Consider the following 18,363-nt stretch of genomic DNA (forward strand, 5'->3'; position numbering starts at 1 on the left):
TATTTCCCCCTCACCACACCACAAAGCCGCATATTTTGTTAATCAAAGCTTAAGTCTAGAATATTTTCTAGAAGGTTTTTTCTCTGCCTTAAAGCAGAGCAAGCCCAAGCCCGTCCAGGACTGGTCCTGTATGTCATTCGGTTCTTCATTTATGGGCGATACTCGGGCATTCATTTCTCGTTGCTGTAATCAACTGCAACAGCAAAAGGGACGAGAGCGGCTCACCGCAGTGTGGACTTTAAATGAAACATTCAGCGCGGCAAATTGCAATAAGCCGGAACAAGCCGAATGACGAGAATCCCTGGGCAAAGGGGGAAGTCAACCCCGGAATGCAGGTTGCAAAGAAGAAGTTGGTAGCCGGAATCCCCGTGTGCATTCCCCATAGAGTCCCCCGTTCGGTTAAGCTGCGAATAGTCCTGGCTGTGGGATGTGTAGAAACGAGACCATGGCAGCCTCCGAAAAGGAGCGTTTAAGCGCTCAAAACTGTCACAGATCAGGGAAATATTTGTGCAAATTTTAACTATAAAGTTGGGAAAGACAGTACAAGTACAGTAAACAATTTTTATTTTTCTTATTTTTGCTCTGCCATTTGTTGTTTCATAATTAAAATGATACGCAATGAGTGTGGCTGTGTGGCAGCATTTAAAGCGATTGCAATTCAAAGCAAATTCAATTCAATGCGCCAGAGTCAGAGTCAGAGTCAGAGCCGGAGCCGGATAAATAAAAATATAAAATGCTCATCACGAAACGACTGCCAAGACGACGATAAAGCAGGAGCAGGTGGAAGGTGGAAGGTGGCAGGAGGCGCTGTCGCTGTGGAGCAGGAACAGGAAATGGAGATGATGCCATAATGCTTTAATCGCTTAACGGAAGTCGTGCAAGTGTGTGTGCGTGTGTGCCAGCGTGTGTGTAGTCACACGTTCAGATTTAACCCAACCCACACTCATCCTGTCTCATCCTGCCATACAAAATGTAATTAAGATCGATTATATGCCTTCCTGCAGTCGCAGCTTAAATCATTTCGCTCTCTACCCGCTCTAAAAATAATAAAGTGACATCCACACATCCACATGGAGCCAAAGACTCTCTCCGTTTTTCCGCCTTCTTCTTTTTTTCTTTGTGCTTATTAACTGCTAGATTGTGTGCGTTGCCGGGGAATAGACTGGCTTCGAAAGTTTTTGTGGGCAAACCGTTTCTGCTCTTTTCCTTTTGCGCTTTGTGGATCATTAACCGATGTGGCGGCAGACACTGTGCGGATGCCCTGTGAATGGAGAGAGAGAGAACATATGTAGATCGCGGACTGAACAGCGAACACCGCGCAGTTTTTTTTTGTCACTACTCAGCTCGGCATTTTGTTCCCCAAGTAATGACTGCGTCTGCCATGGGACATTCTCGTGTCCAAGTGGTTTATGTTCGTTGCTCTTTTGAGGGTATAAGAAGGGCCGCCAGGGACACGCTGGAGTTTGGGTTTGAGTTTGGACTTGGGTTTTATTTTGTGGATAGGGAACAAAACGTAACGACCATCATTTGTTGCAAAATGATGTATAATTTAATACCTGCAAAGCCAACTCCCAAATGGCCACCCATTCGTGTGTGTGTGTGTGTGTGTGTGTGTGTGTGTGACCTCCAAAAACAAACCAAAGCCCAGGCGAAGTCAACATTGTACTTCACTTCACTACCCCATTCCCAGCTTCTTCTCCTTTCCTTTTTTCTGTTCGCTCTCCTCTCTCTCTCTCTCTCTCTGGGCACATCCGGGACTGGGGACCCGGCCACGGACCACTAACGCGTCCCCAATGGGCAGCCAACAAAAACCGAGCACATGTGTGTATGAAAAAAAAAACAACAACAAAAAATACAACCAAAACGCAACAAGAGGACTTGGTTGGGAGAGTGTGGGTGGGGGTGGGGAGTTGGGCGTTCTCTGAGTACTCGTGCATTCAGTAGGAAGCGGGCATTGCTTTTTGTTTGCCCGCCACTGTAGTGGAGGGACCACCACCAGCAGGCTGGCCGGAGCAGAGTCATAGGCAGCGGGAGAGGGAGAGGGAGAGCCACCGAGTCAGTGGCTATGGCAAGTGCTCGTGGTCGTGGTCGTATCGGGGTGGCTGTCGCGGCGGAGGCTGCTGCAGGGGCTTCTGCCCGGCGGTTGTTTAACTCGAGTGCTGCACATAATTCATGTGTCCACTTGCAATTTTTCGTGCGCTCTGCGACATTGTTATGCTGGCCGTGTTGTAAAAACACCAAAAACAAAAGAGAAGCCGAAAAAAAACAGAAGAAAACAAAACAACAAAGAGAGGTGGAACATTGTGATACGTGTGCGAGCGACTTTATATGCCGTTATTAGTGTGTTAGAGAGACTGACTGACTCCGAGCTCAGTGGGAGGACGCATGTGTGTGTGTGTGTGAGTGGGTGTCACACACAAAATAGATTACTCAGTGTCGCGGCACTCTATCACGGCGAGATCGAGTCGGGAACTGCTGGCTGCTGGCGAAGGTGTCGCCCTGATGCGAATGCTAAGTGAATCAATTTTTTGGGCACCGCAAACTGCCACTTGACTGCGCTGCAATTGGCAAAGGGACATTTTTGTTAATTAATTTTGTATTTTTCCTGTCTAATTGGGTTCTGTTTTTAAGTGTTTCAAATGAAATGGAAGCAACAAATAAACTAACTCTAAATAAACAATTATTATTCAATTATTATTCTTTGAGTATTCATTATTCAAGGCCCGCGCAGAAGTTTTCTTATGCAAGAGAAAAACACTCAACAAGTAAACATCTTTAACTGCATTCAGTGAAAATAAACAAAGGCAGAGCTCAATGATTAAACAATAAATGGCAAACTAATGGAGTTCCCCGCCAGCGTCAGGGCTACTCCGAGTGACAGCAAACTGCATTTTCCCATATGTCAGCAATCGAAACAGCACCACAGCCACCAGCGACAGCGACAGCGACAGCGAAGTCCCTTTGGCAGCATAATTTATGGCTGAACATTTATGGCTTTATGGACTGGCGTTTGTCAAAGCTGCAGGCAACTTTTGTTTCAATTTGTTTTTATTTCTTTTTTAAAGTTGAACCCGGAGTGGAGCAGCTGATTAGCCCCCGAGCCTGTGGATCATTAGTAACTGCTGCGAACGGAGGCCCGGCCCGGCCCGGCCGCCTGTCTCTTCGCTTATCTTTCACTTTGCTCGGCAATTATCTAGTCAATCAATTGATAAATGGAACTCTCTCTCCCTGCTATTGCCCCAGAGAGCAACAGTGACTGACTGCCCCCAAGCAGACAAGGGAAAACTCCAAGAGACAAACATAGAAAAAAAGAAAGAAAAAAGTCTTTGGCTGGGGCCGGACTCTGCTCAGTCGTCACTTGACAACGACATTAGGCGACACCCTTCAATGGGTTTGAAGACGGTTCCATTCCATTCCATTTCGACCTTTTCGCTACACCCTTTTTATGTGCCAAATTATCCTTTCAGCTTGGCTGGGACCCCAGATTTCAGTTCAGTTGCCTCATTTGCTTGATTAATTGCCGCGATATCGGCATAGGAGTGGAGCACAGCAAATTAATGTTGACAGTCGTAACAGCATTTGAAAATTGAACATTTTGCATTAAATGTGATGTCACTCGATGGTTGTCAAACCTATGCGAAAATTGAATATTTTCAATGGCCCGACCACTTCCTCCTCGCTGTCCCCCAAAGGCGCATCGAAGTGGAAAATTATTTGGCCATTATGTCAATTCAGGATAAAACGGGGTGGAGATAGAAATAAAACGAAAATAAATCAAATTGAAAGGGAATGCATTATAAATTTAATTAAATCTAACTTGAAGTCTGCGGCTGCGGCATGCCTACAATTATTTGGAGAACTATTTGAAAGGGTTTTCTGCTTCTGGCATCTTGACTCCCAGCCATTTATGCCGCTTGTTGCAGTGGCCGCAAACAACAAATAAATAAAAACACAAACACACACAAATTTCAATTTTCCACATGGGAAATGTCGCCCCGGCGAACCAATTTATGATATCCGCAAAAAGTGGTCAACAAAAAACAACAAAAACAAATGAATTCGGAGCGCCAGACGGCGCTGTTGACAGCAGCAAAAAAAAAACGCCACATTTCGAGAGATTATTGCGAATTTTCAATGCGCTAACAAATGAAGGAATTCCATATTAAAATCATATTTTAATCGCATTTGGGCACCAGAAGTGTGTGCACGAAAGAAGTTGCATGTGTGTACGCACACATAGGCCCATCTTTCAGGGATGGTAAACGGAACAGAACTATCGAGAAGAACTGCCCTATCCATTGGCCATTATGCTTTATGTCTGCACACAAAGAGATCCGGGCTTCTGGCTTGGCCTGGCCACATAAATCATTTTTAAAGTCGATGTTTATTTACAATTACAGTTTATTTGGCAGAATGCAGACAGCATGCAGCTGGCCACGTAAATAATTATTTAAATGATTTAAATTGAAATTCAAGCCAACCAAAGTACCCTGCATGCTTTTTGCCAAAAAGAAGCTATCGATATTTGATATCGGTTATTGAGAGCATCGGCTCATTTTTTTTTGTGCAACGTGAAAGCCTCAGAACGTGCAAAGTTAACAATTAAAAATGAATCCAATCGCGGTGTCTAGTCAAAGTCAGGAAACACCAACAACATCCGGAGAGTGCGTGGAAAAATGAACACACCAAAAGCCACAAATAATTCTCGACTTTTGTGGCTGAATTTTTCTTCCTTAGATCGCTGCCGTCGGATGCACGTGGATCACTGTCCCTATCCTTGACGTAAGCAGCCATTGCTTAGTCCCTTAGCCTCCATTTAGTCTCTAACTTACTTTACATATTCCCACAGCCTGCCAGGCTATCATCATCGCATGAGTGCTGAAGAGAAGGAAAAACATCTCATTGCGTAAGCGCAAACCTTCTGGCAGCCAAGCTGGAGTCTAATTTTATATTTTCCGCCCGCAGGCTGGGGTTAACAACCCTTGAAGAAATTAAGGAATTTGCAAGAGGACTCGAGATGTGAGTAATTATTTTGGGGTAACAGTTTGCCGGGCACTCGAGCCTCGAGCCTCGAGCCTCGCTTGTGGCTAAATTGGAGCATTCAAACATAAAACGAATGCCAAAAGGCGTACTAGAAGAATACATTCAATCATACATGATCGTAACCTTTATTTATTTAATTGTTTAACTTTATTTCAATTCGATTTAAAAGCGGCAATTCAAAGCCACAAATTCGAGTGCGAACCGACTTGTTTATGGCTTCCTCGAACAGCCTTGATTCATCTACTTCTACGGACACGTAAGTAAATAAAGATCGGTGGAGAAGTGGATCTTAAAATGTATATTTTTAGTGAGGACAAGGCTGCTAGCCAACTGCCGGATTTTTTCGAATCGTAAGTTAATATAAGATGTGAAATCATAAGCTTTGCATTCTATTTGTGTATATTTTTGTAATAGAATCGCCGAACGTGTGAAAATCAAAAAGAGAACTTGCACTGAGCCCAAAGGAGCTGCTTGAAATGATGATGTGACTGAGGCTGGCGAATGTAAGTGAATTATTGATTGAATATTTTTGAATGCAAATAATTATTACAACTAGCAAATATATACTTTAAATATGTTTTTGTTTTTTTTTTTTGCGGCAAGGAAGTGCAACATTCTGGCTGACAGCCCCATCCAATTCGCAATCGGAACCATCAGCAAGCGCAGCCTTTTTTTTTTTGCTAAGGAACTTGCCTAAATTTTTATTTATTGTTTTTTCTTACATAAATCTTTGACTAAAATTGTTATCTGGATGCCTACTGATTTAAGTTAATTGATTTTGTAAATCAATTGCCATTGCGTAACGTTTGCGAGCAATTATTTATGTATGCCTATAAATATTCTGTACTCGTCAAAATTTGCGTTTGGCGTTGCTGCTCTTACTCGGCACACATTCAACGCTTTTGTTATTGAATTTTAATTAATTTCACAAATAATGGCACACAACAAGAAAAAAGAACACCAGCCAGCAACCAAACAAATGAATTTATGTCAAACGCAAATTAAGTTTTACAAAATTTACAATTCCCAGAGAAACAAAACAGCATTCGAACACATACAAACACAATCGAAACTTATAATGTTTACAATACAAATTGCAGAGAAAATACAAATATTTAATATTTTTTGGAATGTAATTTACATCAACATCTACAAATGTATTAAATAAAGCCATGTGTTCTTCCAAATGTACATTCAATTCTTGAGACAATAATTATACTCAGGAATTCCCTAAACTAAATATAGATTACATTAAATTAAGTACTTATAGAACTTAAATATTGAAAGTTTGAGACACAATTCAATAAAATAAACTCTCGCAGATATTTTATTCTCAGGCACTCGAAATAAGTAAATATTTAAATAAATTAAATTTAATTATTGCGTTCAATTTTGAATTTAATTTTGAAAGAATCGCTTCCAAAGTGTCTCGTTATTTTACGTAATTTATTGCTAAGCCAAAATCGTAATTTCAATTCTCAATTTATTTCTCAAAATGTTTCTTGATGAGTTTTATCTATTTTTTGTATCTTTTATATTAATAAACTTTAGTTTACAATTAAACTATCCCAATTACCTTTCGAGGGCTTTATTTGAGTTCAAATATTTTGTTGGCGCATTTATTATACCCGGTGCTCGAAGAGCAAATAGGGTATATTGTATTTGTGCGAATAACGGCTGTACAGTGGCGGAAAAAATAATAGAAACGCAGGCGCATTCACACCTAGATCATCAACCAATGTAATTCTCTCAAGAAAACTACCGCAGAGGGTCTAAGGAGCCAGTAAGGGACTGGAGCGATAAAAAGTCATTACATTGCACTTCTAGGCATTAAGGTGTAACATGTTTGCACAGCTACATGACTGGAAGCTATTGAGATCTGATTGCAAGCCAGAGTGAGATGAAGTGTCCTTATACTGGACGCGGAGCTTAACATCATCCGCATACATAGGTACTCGAGAATGTGTTAATACAGAAGGCAGGTCATTAATAAAGAGTGTGAAAAGTAAGGGGCCTAAATGGCTGCACTGTTGTACTCCAGAAGTAACCATAACAGGCAAAGATAAGGAGATTTTGAAGAGGACTCTTTGAGACTTAGAGCACAGGTAGCTAGAAATCCATCTCAAGGTCGAGCTTTTGTGCAGGAGGAAGTGGGTTCCAAAATCGAATGCCTTACTAAAGTCAGTGTAAATAACATCCGTATGCAAGTTACCTTCGAATCCTTTAATGACAAAGGAGGTGAACTCTTAAAGATAAGTGGTGTTGATCGTTGTTGACCCACAATTTTGAAGACAAAAGAAAACTAAAAATGCCATTCTGTAGGAAATTACAAAATCTATCAGATAACCGTAATGGAATCCGATTAGATCATTGTTATAGCCAGAATGAAGATATCCTACTGTGTACCGGGTACAAAAGTTGTGACGCGTAAGAAGCGTCTCAAACGTCCTTCCTTTTTTTTCAGAGAGATGTTCGGTTTGTCTGCTGGAGCAGCCAGGAGCACAAGCGCATTAAAATGAGGTTGGTGGACACTATATTCAAACCAAAACTCAAAATGCCATCTGTCAATCGGGGTTCTCTAAGAATATCACAGTTGAAGTCATCTGCTAGGCTTTACAGTAATATATTACTTTGTTTCTTTAGTAAAGCGTAAAATTCGTCAATGTTTATACAAACGCCTCAGATAAAATAAATAAATAAATTAAATAGAAAATAAATAAGTATTGCGTGTGTTTGTTAATTTTTACATGGCAGTATTCCTTGTTGACGCAGTTGTGTTGACGCCAACGAATCACGTATAATAAACATGTTTAATAACGCTTTTGAGGCCATAAATAATATGATGAACCGTTTAACAATACGCACTGGTTGCGATTGTTCGCAGGAGACAGGAGGTGTTGACACACCCTAGTCATCCTCAGCCCGATGGACTATGACCTAATTGAACTCTTACCTCTACTCGACAAGACGCCACCTAATGACCTAATCGTTATTAATAAACATGTGTGAACTCCGTTATTTTATTTTCTTATAAAGTGTCCATCGGAGTCCATCGACACAAAATTGTACTTAAACGTCTTTTGACTCTCGAACTATGGCAAATATTTGCCTAGAAAATAAATTTAAAAATTGAGGCAACCTCTTGTGTGTGTTGTTCTAATGGAATGTATGTAGCTATAGAATAATGATTGCTAATGCACCAAAAATGTGGCAGATGATGAAATGCTATGGAAATGAATATAATATTTTAACTACTTTCGGAGTATTAATTACTTCTCATATTTAATTAACATATTGAATATTATTGTTGATGTACCAGCACTGCAGCCGTTTATTGAGTGTCCAGAAGTATGTTTTAAAGTGATTTGAATTGGTTAATGTGTAGGTTTTTTGTGGGTTTGTCCTTTGCGAAGTTTCTCGAATCCGTCAATGAGGAAAGAAGTCCAAAAGCGCCTGTAAAAACGTGTATATGGCAAGAATCTCCATAAAGTGATTTAAATTCCATTAAACACTTACCAAGCTGGTGCTATTCTGTGTTCTAGTATATTTGAAGATGTTATTATACCCGGAACTCAAAGAGTAAATAGGGTATATTGTATTTTTGCGAATAACGGTTGTATGTAACGCACAGAAGGAAGCGTTTCCGACCCCATAAAGTATATCAATAGACGAGTCGATTGAGCCATGTCTGTCTGTCCGTCCGTCCGTCTTGTTGAGCGCCTGGATCTCAGAGACTATAAGAGCTAGAGCCACAAAATTTTTGGCTCCAGACTGCTGTATGCTCACACTGAAACCACCGCAAAAGGGCGAAAACCTCCCAAATCTACAATTTTGATAAAAGATAAAATAAATCCAAAAACGCCATTCTGTAGGGAATGAACATATCTATCAGATCACAAAATTGGGATCCGATCATTATTATAGCCACAATGAAGAAATTAATTTGCAGTGGCTAAACCCACCCCGTCCTGCAGCTTATATTTGTTTTTGCCACATTCTCTCATTCACATTTTGCTTCTGCAGTGTGCGGCCTCTGCCTCTTGCGTTCCTCTGCCTCTGCCGGGACTATGCAGTGTGGGTCTTGGAAAGATGACAGATGAAGAAAAAATTTAAAATTTGACGAAAAACCGCTAAGGTGCAGTTGTCTACTGAGTACCGGGTATAAGAGTTGTGACGCGTAAGAAGCGTCTCACACGTCCCTTCTAGTTCCAATTCGAATTTGGAGTGCAGAAAAGGAAACTACCATTAACGACGAATGCCATAAAGAGTGGCAAGAGAATTTCGGGAATTATTTCACTCTGTTGATTTGCAAGTGCACTTCAACGGGAAGGCAAGCCCCACCCGCACCCACACCCTACAGATCCCTCCCCCCTGCCAGTCCGTTGTAACTGTCTTGCGTTGGCATCCGTTTGGGCGTGGGGCAGGTGTTGATTTTTTTTTGCTTCTTGAAACATGAGTAATATTGAAATTTAATTACACATAATTCAAACACAATTCCAACGGTGAATCCGTTGTGCAATGCAACAACATGTCATGGCCCCCCCCCCCCCCCCCCCCCCCCCTGGATGTGGCTGTTGCAAGTACATGGAAATGAGAGGCAGGGATGCGCCACCCTACTCAACCATCCATCGCCTGCCTGCTTCTCTCTCTCTCTCTCTCTTTCCTGCTCTTCTGGACTACACTTTTTGCGCATTTTCTCACACGCTCTAATTAGTTAAGCGAAGCGTGGGGGAGGAGGACGAACGGATGGAGAATGGCGAATGATGCTGGGTGGGTGATGAGTAGGGGGTGGGGTATGAGTGAGGTGCAGTGATGAGTGGCGGGGGACTGGAATTGGAGGACAAGCCCGTGCGGCGGTTCCAGCTTACCAGCGGATGCATCTTTTGTTAGAATCTGAGCGGTTTTTGCACGTTGCCACAGCAACGGCAACGGCAACGGGGCTGTAAAATTTTTATCCGATTTGCTTTTATTTTCACAATAATTGCAGCAACAACAACAGCTGCAGCAGCAGCAGCAGCAGCAGAGATAGAGAGAGGTAGAGCAAGAGCAAGAGGTGGAATGAAATGGGTGCAATGTGCTGGCTGCTATAATTCAAAACAACAGTAGCCAAAGCCACGAGTCCATCTGGCAAATGCTCACCGAAGCTCCTGCCCTCCTCCCCCGCACTGACATTGTGCAGCGGTAATTAAATTGCTGCCTGCGCAGCCTTTGTTCGTGTTCGCGGCCGCCCCCTCCTCCGCAATGAATCCATCCAGCACATTAGCTCTTAGCGTCCACCCTGCGATTTCAACGAAAGTTGTGTGAAGAGAAAATGCACGCAGAATCACGATCGATCCGCACCTCAGCTTGGGAGAATAGTCTTCTGCAAGCAGGGGGAGCTTTCAGTGGGAGAGAGCTTTCTGCGTGCAGTGTGTTTGTTGTTGTTGCGGCTTCGCTTTAAGCTACAGTGGGTGCGAGAGCCCAAAGTATTAGAAGAAAGTGTTGTTAATATTTAAGTTACTCAATTCATGGCATTTCGTCAAGAGCTCAAGGTATTTTCATGGCAAAATGGTTTAGCATTTAAGCCTGCCTCAATGTTTGTTTACTTGCACTTGTGTGTCGTAATGGTGCTGGAAATTATTGCAGCCTCGTCCGTCTGTCCACTGTGGCAGCACCACTTGTAGCGACTTGTCAGTCGGTCTGTGGTTTGGCTTTATCCGCAGCCGAGTGGCCAAATGGCCGAGTAAGTCAGCACAATTGCTGTGGAGTCCGTCTGAGTGTATTTTCAATGCATCATCAGCATGATAATTATCAGCATCACTCGTAATTCCCAGACCATGGTACAGTGAAAGCCCAGCAGCACACGCCTTTCGGGCTCGATTTAAGTCGCTTTGTGGGGGAGCTGGCACAGGCCTGACTGTGCCACAGACAGGAACAATAAAAAGTGCTACAAAAGCATCTGCTGCCAACATATCTGAACAGTTCCAGACAATGCACCGGACGGACATTAGGCTTACGTTGGACTGCAGCTGCAAGATGGCTGCTGGCCTGAAAATGCATTGCATTCGGTAGGCAGGCAGACAGGCAGACGCAGCAGCCACCGCAGCTACTTGCAATGGCCGCAAGCTGTCGACAGTAACGTTTGCCCAGTAGAGCAAATGCCAGTGCACATTCGTACGTATGTAAGTATGTATGTACAAATGTATATATGTATGTAGGTGCACATTCCATTACTTTTACACTGCATATGGGTAGAGGGTAGAGGGGGGTAGGGGATGCACATTGACCAACCAACTGAGTAGATTGGGTTGAAAGCCAACGAGTGTTAAGCATTTTAATGGCAGGCATTAATTTAGAGATTTACCTTCTGCCTGCACACACACACACACACACACATACACTGGCAAGGCATAAGCAAAAGTGCATTCGAATTGGGCATCGTAAGCTGTGCGGAATATGTGCAAGTAAGTTGTGTGTGCACTTTGTTGCTCAACGGCAATTGCCATTTAATTAAAACACCTTGCACATTTATAATGCCAATTTCTCTCTCCTGTTTGCTGGACTTGCTGGACGTTGTTGGAAGATTGTTAAATGCACGTACATATCTGCAGGCTTTATCTGTCGTGTTTCGTAGCCCAGCTTTAAGTACATATGTACATGCTTGCGCGCTGCAGCGGCCGTTCTTTCGTCTATCTCTTCCACCTGCTTCGTGGCTGCACTGTTCTCGCGCTCTGCCAGCTTCCCGCTCGCTGCTGCTGCCTGCTCCAAAGCTCTCTTTCGATCGCTTGCTCTCGCTCGCTTCAACGAAGTTCTGCATTGTTTGTCGAAGCTTTTCGGCCATTCGAAGATAATTGTTCCAATTATTCTAACAAGCTAGTGTTCCACCCAATGCTCCATTCCACATTTTAATTTTCATTTATTTTGTTCCACTTTAAAATTTAAATTTACCCAAAAAAAATAAACAGCTCTCTCTCTCTCTCTCTCTATCTCTGTCTATTGCGGATTTTGGCTTTGGCACTTCTTTCGTCTATTACTGGTACTGCTGATGCTGCAGGCACTAAAACTGCAGCAGTCATCATATTAAAATGCAATTATACAATTGCTTTTGTGTGGCATCTGCCACATCTTCTCCACCCACTCCCACTCCCACTCCCAACCCAGCAACCCCACAACTGTTTGTCCTCGCAATGAAACCGCACCTGCCGCAACCCCTTTGAATTGCCTCGCTTCCGGTTCTTTCATTTTTGTCGCACTCGTGCATAATTTATAACCAGAGCGGCCTGTCTCTGAGTGTGTGTGTTTTGGCTTTAGGTGAGTCCATAAGCAATAACTGTGGCAAATGCTTTAAAAACAGTTTCAATTACTATTCAACCTCCTAAATGTATACATAATTCGGCTGCACACACTCAAATACAGATCATCAGTATTTAATTTAAGATTAAACACAAATTTTAATTTGCTTACCCTGGCGAAACGATCTCCAATTTGTGTCTGCCTCCATAACGCATGTGAGTCTGCCACCTAATGTGCGTTATTTAATAAAAGAAAAAAAAGAACAAAGTAAAAATAAAATCATTTCATTGTTTGTGCTGCTCCCAGGGATGGGAAACGCTTTCCTCCTCCGCAGTCTTGTACTTATCTGGCCGCATATCGAAGTCGGGTACAAAACTTAGGCACTTCCCTTCGACCGGCTACGCCCCTTTATCCTTGGCTCTTTTTGTGGCGCTTTTGAGCGTGCAAATGTTAAGTTGTCCCCTCTATGCCCCCCTCCTTTTGACAGAACCTTTTGGTTGAGAAACTTGGAGCGGCATCGGCATCGGCATCGACATCGACATCACCATCGCCGCCCTTTGTGCCAACTTGACAAACTAAAAATGAAAAAAGTTTCTTCTATGCGGCGCCTTTTTCAATATCCTTTTTCCCCACTCCACTGCCACTCTGTTCTTTGCTTCCTTTTTTTTTTTTCCTTACGTTTTACCACAAAAAGCATACAAAAGCGAGCATAGAGTTGAGGCGGCAGCGTACCAACACATTGAGCGGGTTCTGACATGGCCAGTGACTCTGTGGAGTCATGACGAGCGCGGCTCAACGTATTGGTTGTGATTTTTGGATGGAAACCTGAGACATCGCTCCATTAACGAATGCAATAATAAAAATATTCATTGCTTCCAGCATTATTCAGATTAAAAGTAAAGACTTTAAAAAAGAATTTTCCCACGTTTGAAACCATCGTGGAAATTTGGAGACTGCAGCAGCAAAAGCCGCTGGACACCTTTTCGTATCCTTCAGCAAGAGGCTGATGTCTGTCCAGAATTTTTGACTGCGAAAACTGTCTCTCTGCAGGTTGAAGCTTTCTCGTTGGATCTGCCGACAATCAATCGAAGATCATCTGTGGCCGCGTGTCGATCTGCAAACTGTTGGCCAGATCTTGTCTTGGCAGACTCCCAGCTCGTTTCGGGCAAGGTGGACTGACCTTTAACCCGTCGTAGGTTCATCAGAGCGTATCAATTCCGTGGGGAAACCAGTTCTTGGTGCTGCTATCTGTTCGATCAAGACATAAATTACAAACAAAAAACCGGCAGATCCCAGCAGCAGCCGTCGCGCCGGGTTCAATTCCCACTCGCGATTTGCCCACAAATTTACACAAATTTCTTGCATTGAAAAATGTATTTATGTATTTATTGACGGTGCGGGGATAGGCCACGAAGGCGAATGGCAGACAAATGAACAATTCGCCGTGTGGCAGGGTCGGGTCTCTCTTCAATTTACTCCTTTCCTCCGTTTTGGGTGGCTGGTCCGAGTTCATGAGCGTGCCAGACATCCTTGAACTTGCCACAGCCAGGATATCATGTTCGCAATATTTTCGTGTCTGCCCTTTTGCCCCTTTTTATGTGTTCAAACTTAAGTACATAATGCTGCGCCAAGTCATTGACTTGGCCCAATCCAAGAGCCGCATTCCTCTGCCCGTTTCAACAATTGGAAAAGGATTTCTCCGACGTTTCTCAGGGTCGACAACGTTGTACATTGTATATGTGCTTTAAGGGATTTATGTATTTATGAATAAATACTTTTTGTGCCAAAGTGAAACTGAAAACTTCTCAAAAACTGCCCAGAGTGGATTTGATTTATTTTATTATTATTTATTTCTTCGAGAAAATCTGAAACAGTCTACAAAAATGAATGGGAACGAAATTTCTTGTGTCTGCGAACTTTCTCTCGAAAGGTTCGACCAAAAGTCAAAGCATTTCGAAAGAAATCACAAAATACAATTTCAAATATGTTTAATGGACTTTTGCACATACAAATAAAATGTAAATTCTGTAAGAAACTAACCGGAAACTAGTTTAAGAAATTATGCAAGAACTGCTAAAAAGAATCCCCTAAAGCCGAAACCTGTTTTATAGTTTTATAGAATTTTTGTGGCTTACAATATTTATTCAAATAAAAAAAGACTTTCCTGAGCCAGTGTACATGTTTATAATAATCAAAGTTGTAGACAGCGTTGTATGCTATGCAAAGGAAAGGAAAGCAAAGTTTGCATTATTTATGGCAGTGATCGCTGGCAGCGCAGTCGACACAGATGCACAGCGTGAAAGCTTCGTGTGGCTTCGGCTTATGCGCAGCGGCAGAGAAACAACTTCGCAGTGGTCCATGCACAAATGATCGGCTGCCGCAGCGGCAGAGAAGCAAGAAACGTTTTTCGACTTCGTGTACCTGCGTGCCGATGCCTGACTTAAAGACAAAGAGCGTAGGTGCCAAAGAAAGCGCGCTCTCTCTCTCTCTCTCTCTCTCTCGCTTACACTTCCTCCGTGCAATTCTCTGCCAGGTAAATGCATGGTAAAGAACCGTTACTTGTGTTGAGTATGACCTATGCACAAAGCAAGAAATGCGACAGAGCAGCAATAAACGCTTTTGACTTTCAAGGTTGCATCTTTTTCTTTTTCAGGAAACTTTGTTTGCGTTCTGTTTGTAATATTGTTTTGTTTGCTTGGTAAATAACTTAATCGCTAGTAAAAAAAAAAGAGCATCTCTATGTATTTGTGTGTGCATTGCATTATTCAGTTGTTGAGCTGCAGTCGCCGCCAGATGCGCTGCAAGCGCGAGTCGTCGACCGACTGCACGACTTGGGGTTCATTGTGGTAGGGCTCTATGAAATTGACTGCCGATTGCCGCTGCCGCTGCCGCTGCTGCTGGTTCGGATGGTTCTGCTGCTTCTTTTGATTTCTTTGCCGCTTCAACTTGTTCTTCTTCTGCTGCTGCTTCTGCTTCTGCTTCTGCTTTGGCTTGTGCGCGTGACGGTGATGATGGGTCTTCTTGGAGCGGAGTTGCTGCTGCTGCTGCTGCTGCTGAAAGTTCCTTTTGCGCTTCAGTTTTTGTTGTTTGTATGTTTGCCTGCGCTGCGGCAGTGCCTCATTTGATGGCAGGTCCAAGCCATCTTGCACTTCGACTCCTGTCATCGTGGGCCCTGCCAGCTCGACCATTTCCACATTATCCTCCAGCTCCCGCTCCTCCGTCTTTCTGCCATGATCCATCGCTCGTGAACTGTTTGTCGTTGTTGTTGTCGTCGTTGTTGTTGTCGTTGTGGGCGTGGGCGTGGCCGTTGTCGTTGTCGTCGTGGAGGGCTGCGTAATCACGATGACATTGTCGCTGGGCGGCTGCTGAAAAATGCCACGCAGCAGCATGAATTTCTTAAGAAAATCTCGCCCAGTGCTTGCAGTGTCTGGAACTGCAGCTGCAGCCGCATCCACTTCCACCGCCACGGTGGAGCCTGCGCTGCGTCCTTGCAGCTGTGGCAGTCGATAGCCTGAAAAAAAGAAAATCAATCAGAAAACCAAATCTTGGGCTTCCCTTGAGGACTCACCGCTACGTCGCGCCTCGCTGCTGCCAGCCCGCAGCAGCACTGCGATGAGCATCAGCAGCCAGCGAACTCTTTGTGGCATCTTCATGCTGCGACTTTTCCCGGCACAATGTCTGCCCCAGCACGGGCAACGTCTGTTCTTATATCTAAGTGTTGGCCTCCAAAAATCGAAATGCAATTAAAAAATTTCACCCGCGTTGCGTGCGGCTAATGGCGAGACATGCAAAAGCAAAACAAAAGAAAGAAAAGGGAGGGAACTGGAAAGGGAACGGGAAAGGGAAAGGGAACGGGAACGGGAACAGAACAGATCAGAACAGTCGCGGCCTGTCATATGGTTACAGCAAAGTGAAAGCTCTCCCTCGCCGCTGTGTAGTAAATCAAATCTAATAAACTCAACAATAAATCTGTGTGTGGCAGATACAACACTCGGAACAGGCTCTCCATCTCTGTGTATACTTACATATTTTCCTACTGCATAAATAAATAAACGAATTTGTGTTTAAGCAGGCTGTGTGCCTGGGCCTAGGCTCTCTCTATCTCCATCTCCATCTCCATCTCCTTCTCCATTTACTTATTTATTTTTATGCACATATTTATATTACATGACCAGGCACTCGCCCTAGGATGAATATCTCTACATCTAAGCCGCAACCCATGCCCCACCCACAGAGCTCCTATCCATATCTGTGGCTACATGTGGAGTCGTCTTCGAGCTGAGTGCGTGAGACGCACAAGGCAAATAACTTTAACATAATTCACTTAAATCTTTTTGTTTTAATCTTGAAAAGTGTTTGCCACAGAACTCTCACCCACACACGCACACACACGCACACACACAGAGACAGTTCTGACAAGCACAAAGATACCCAGAAATACTCCGGACTCTGCTTCGACACGTAGTCGAAGTCTCTCCATCCCTCTCTCACTCCGTGTTCGTGTCGAGCAGCTCTCAACTTTAACACCCAACAAGTCGCACAAATGTTTTTCTGTAATCATCCAAAGTGTTGTGTCAATAGCTCGACGTTCCTTAAACTCCTCGTCAGATATAGATATATTTGCTGTTATCCTTATTATTATTTTTACTTTAGCACTTGCCCCACACACAGTGGCAAGAAATGTTGCCTTGCGCCGTGCTCCCGAAGAATTTTCTACCATTTTTCTACCATTTGTTCAGTTTGCCAGCTGAAAATGTTGCTAATACTTTATGCTTTCATTTATTGTTAAGTCAATTTAATATATTCGATAGTTTTCCAGAATTTATTATTTGAATATTTAACCATCAGCAAAGTTCAACAAAATATTTCCACGCACCCTTCCAGTGTCAGTTTCACTTGCTTAACAATTCCGAGTCAATCAAAAGTGCACACAAATATTTATATTTATATTTATGCTTATGTTTGTTTATGCTTATTGATATTTTTCCCATGGGATGTTCAATCAATAATTTGTAGACCCTGTTCAAGTGTTATTTTTTGAGCCATTCAAGTTGCCATTTTCGGTTGTTATTTTGCATGCATTTCTGATTAAAAACGAAGGAGCTGGCAGGTCTTCTTGTGGGTCACCGCTCCGAAAATTCAATTATAGAATTTTCTATTAACTTAAAAGCTTCTTATATTTATTTAATTTGTTATTGTGTCGCTCACTTTTGGGCTGGTTTTACGTATAAACTGAATGTTGGGTGCAGGGGTTCCATCTGGCTGTTGGTTTTATTGACACAGGCAAAAGGGAGAGGCACAGGCAGAGGCACAGGCAGAGGCACAGGCAGAGACAGCTTAGGCATTGCATGAGAATGTTGCCATCAATTAGACACATCCACAAAACGGTTGGGGAAGAGGCAGCCAGAGGTGGAAAACTAACTGGCAGGCAGCAGCAGGCAGCAGCAGAACCCATTCATGATTCAGGCTCAGCCTTGGTCTCAGTCTCAGTCTCAGTCTCAACCTCAGTCTCTGCCTTTGGAATTTCTTCATTCGTTTCCCTTCACACAAACATTTGCCAGATAATTTGACAGTCTGGCACTCGAGTGCACTCTGCCAGCCCCTCCTCTAACCCTTTTTGCCATTTTGGTTGAGTGATTGAATTGTTTTTAGTGCAACATTGAAGTTGATCTACTTAGCGCCCATCATTTCATGGGACAATCCTTTTATCTGACTCCAACTCTGGGCTGAAAACTTTGTTCGCCTCCGAGCATGTCGAATGTTTATGGCTAATAAGCAAAACTCCTCACAATTTCAAAACTTTGACAGCATCCGGCCAATGGCAAAACTTATCAACTTTTTATTATTGCGCCCAGCCAGCAGAAAAAAACAGTAGAAAAAAAAAACGAAACAATAAAGAAGATGAAGCTGAAGACAGTCGTTTGGTGTACAAACAAAAACTTTTGCATTGCATTTACTGCATTTATTTTGTGTCCTTTTTTGAAGACTTCTTTTTCGAAAAACAGAACAGAATTTTCGAACATTTCGATGAATTTAATTTGCTGTCAA

General features: G+C 43.0%; 1 protein-coding gene and 1 long non-coding RNA gene across 2 annotated transcripts; one reads left to right on the plus strand and one right to left on the minus strand.

Moving 5' to 3' along the window:
- Window positions 1-5,218: 5,218 nt before the first annotated feature.
- On the plus strand, window positions 5,219-5,872 carry LOC117590372. The gene is made up of 4 exons (XR_004574289.1): window positions 5,219-5,299; window positions 5,352-5,393; window positions 5,458-5,546; window positions 5,647-5,872. It is a non-coding gene; the product is annotated as an uncharacterized LOC117590372 (long non-coding RNA).
- Window positions 5,873-15,076: 9,204 nt separating this feature from the next.
- On the minus strand, window positions 15,077-15,977 carry LOC117590434 (activating signal cointegrator 1 complex subunit 2 homolog). The gene is made up of 3 exons (XM_034283053.1): window positions 15,884-15,977; window positions 15,262-15,826; window positions 15,077-15,137 (listed from the first exon to the last, which is right to left on the minus strand). Exons 1-3 carry the CDS (start codon window positions 15,966-15,968, stop codon window positions 15,077-15,079), a joined length of 711 nt encoding a protein of 236 aa, XP_034138944.1. The 5' UTR covers window positions 15,969-15,977.
- Between the last annotated feature and the right edge of the window lie 2,386 nt (window positions 15,978-18,363).

Source organism: Drosophila guanche, unplaced genomic scaffold, assembly GCF_900245975.1.
Source record: "Drosophila guanche unplaced genomic scaffold, DGUA_6, whole genome shotgun sequence".
Lineage (NCBI taxonomy): Eukaryota > Metazoa > Arthropoda > Insecta > Diptera > Drosophilidae > Drosophila > Drosophila guanche.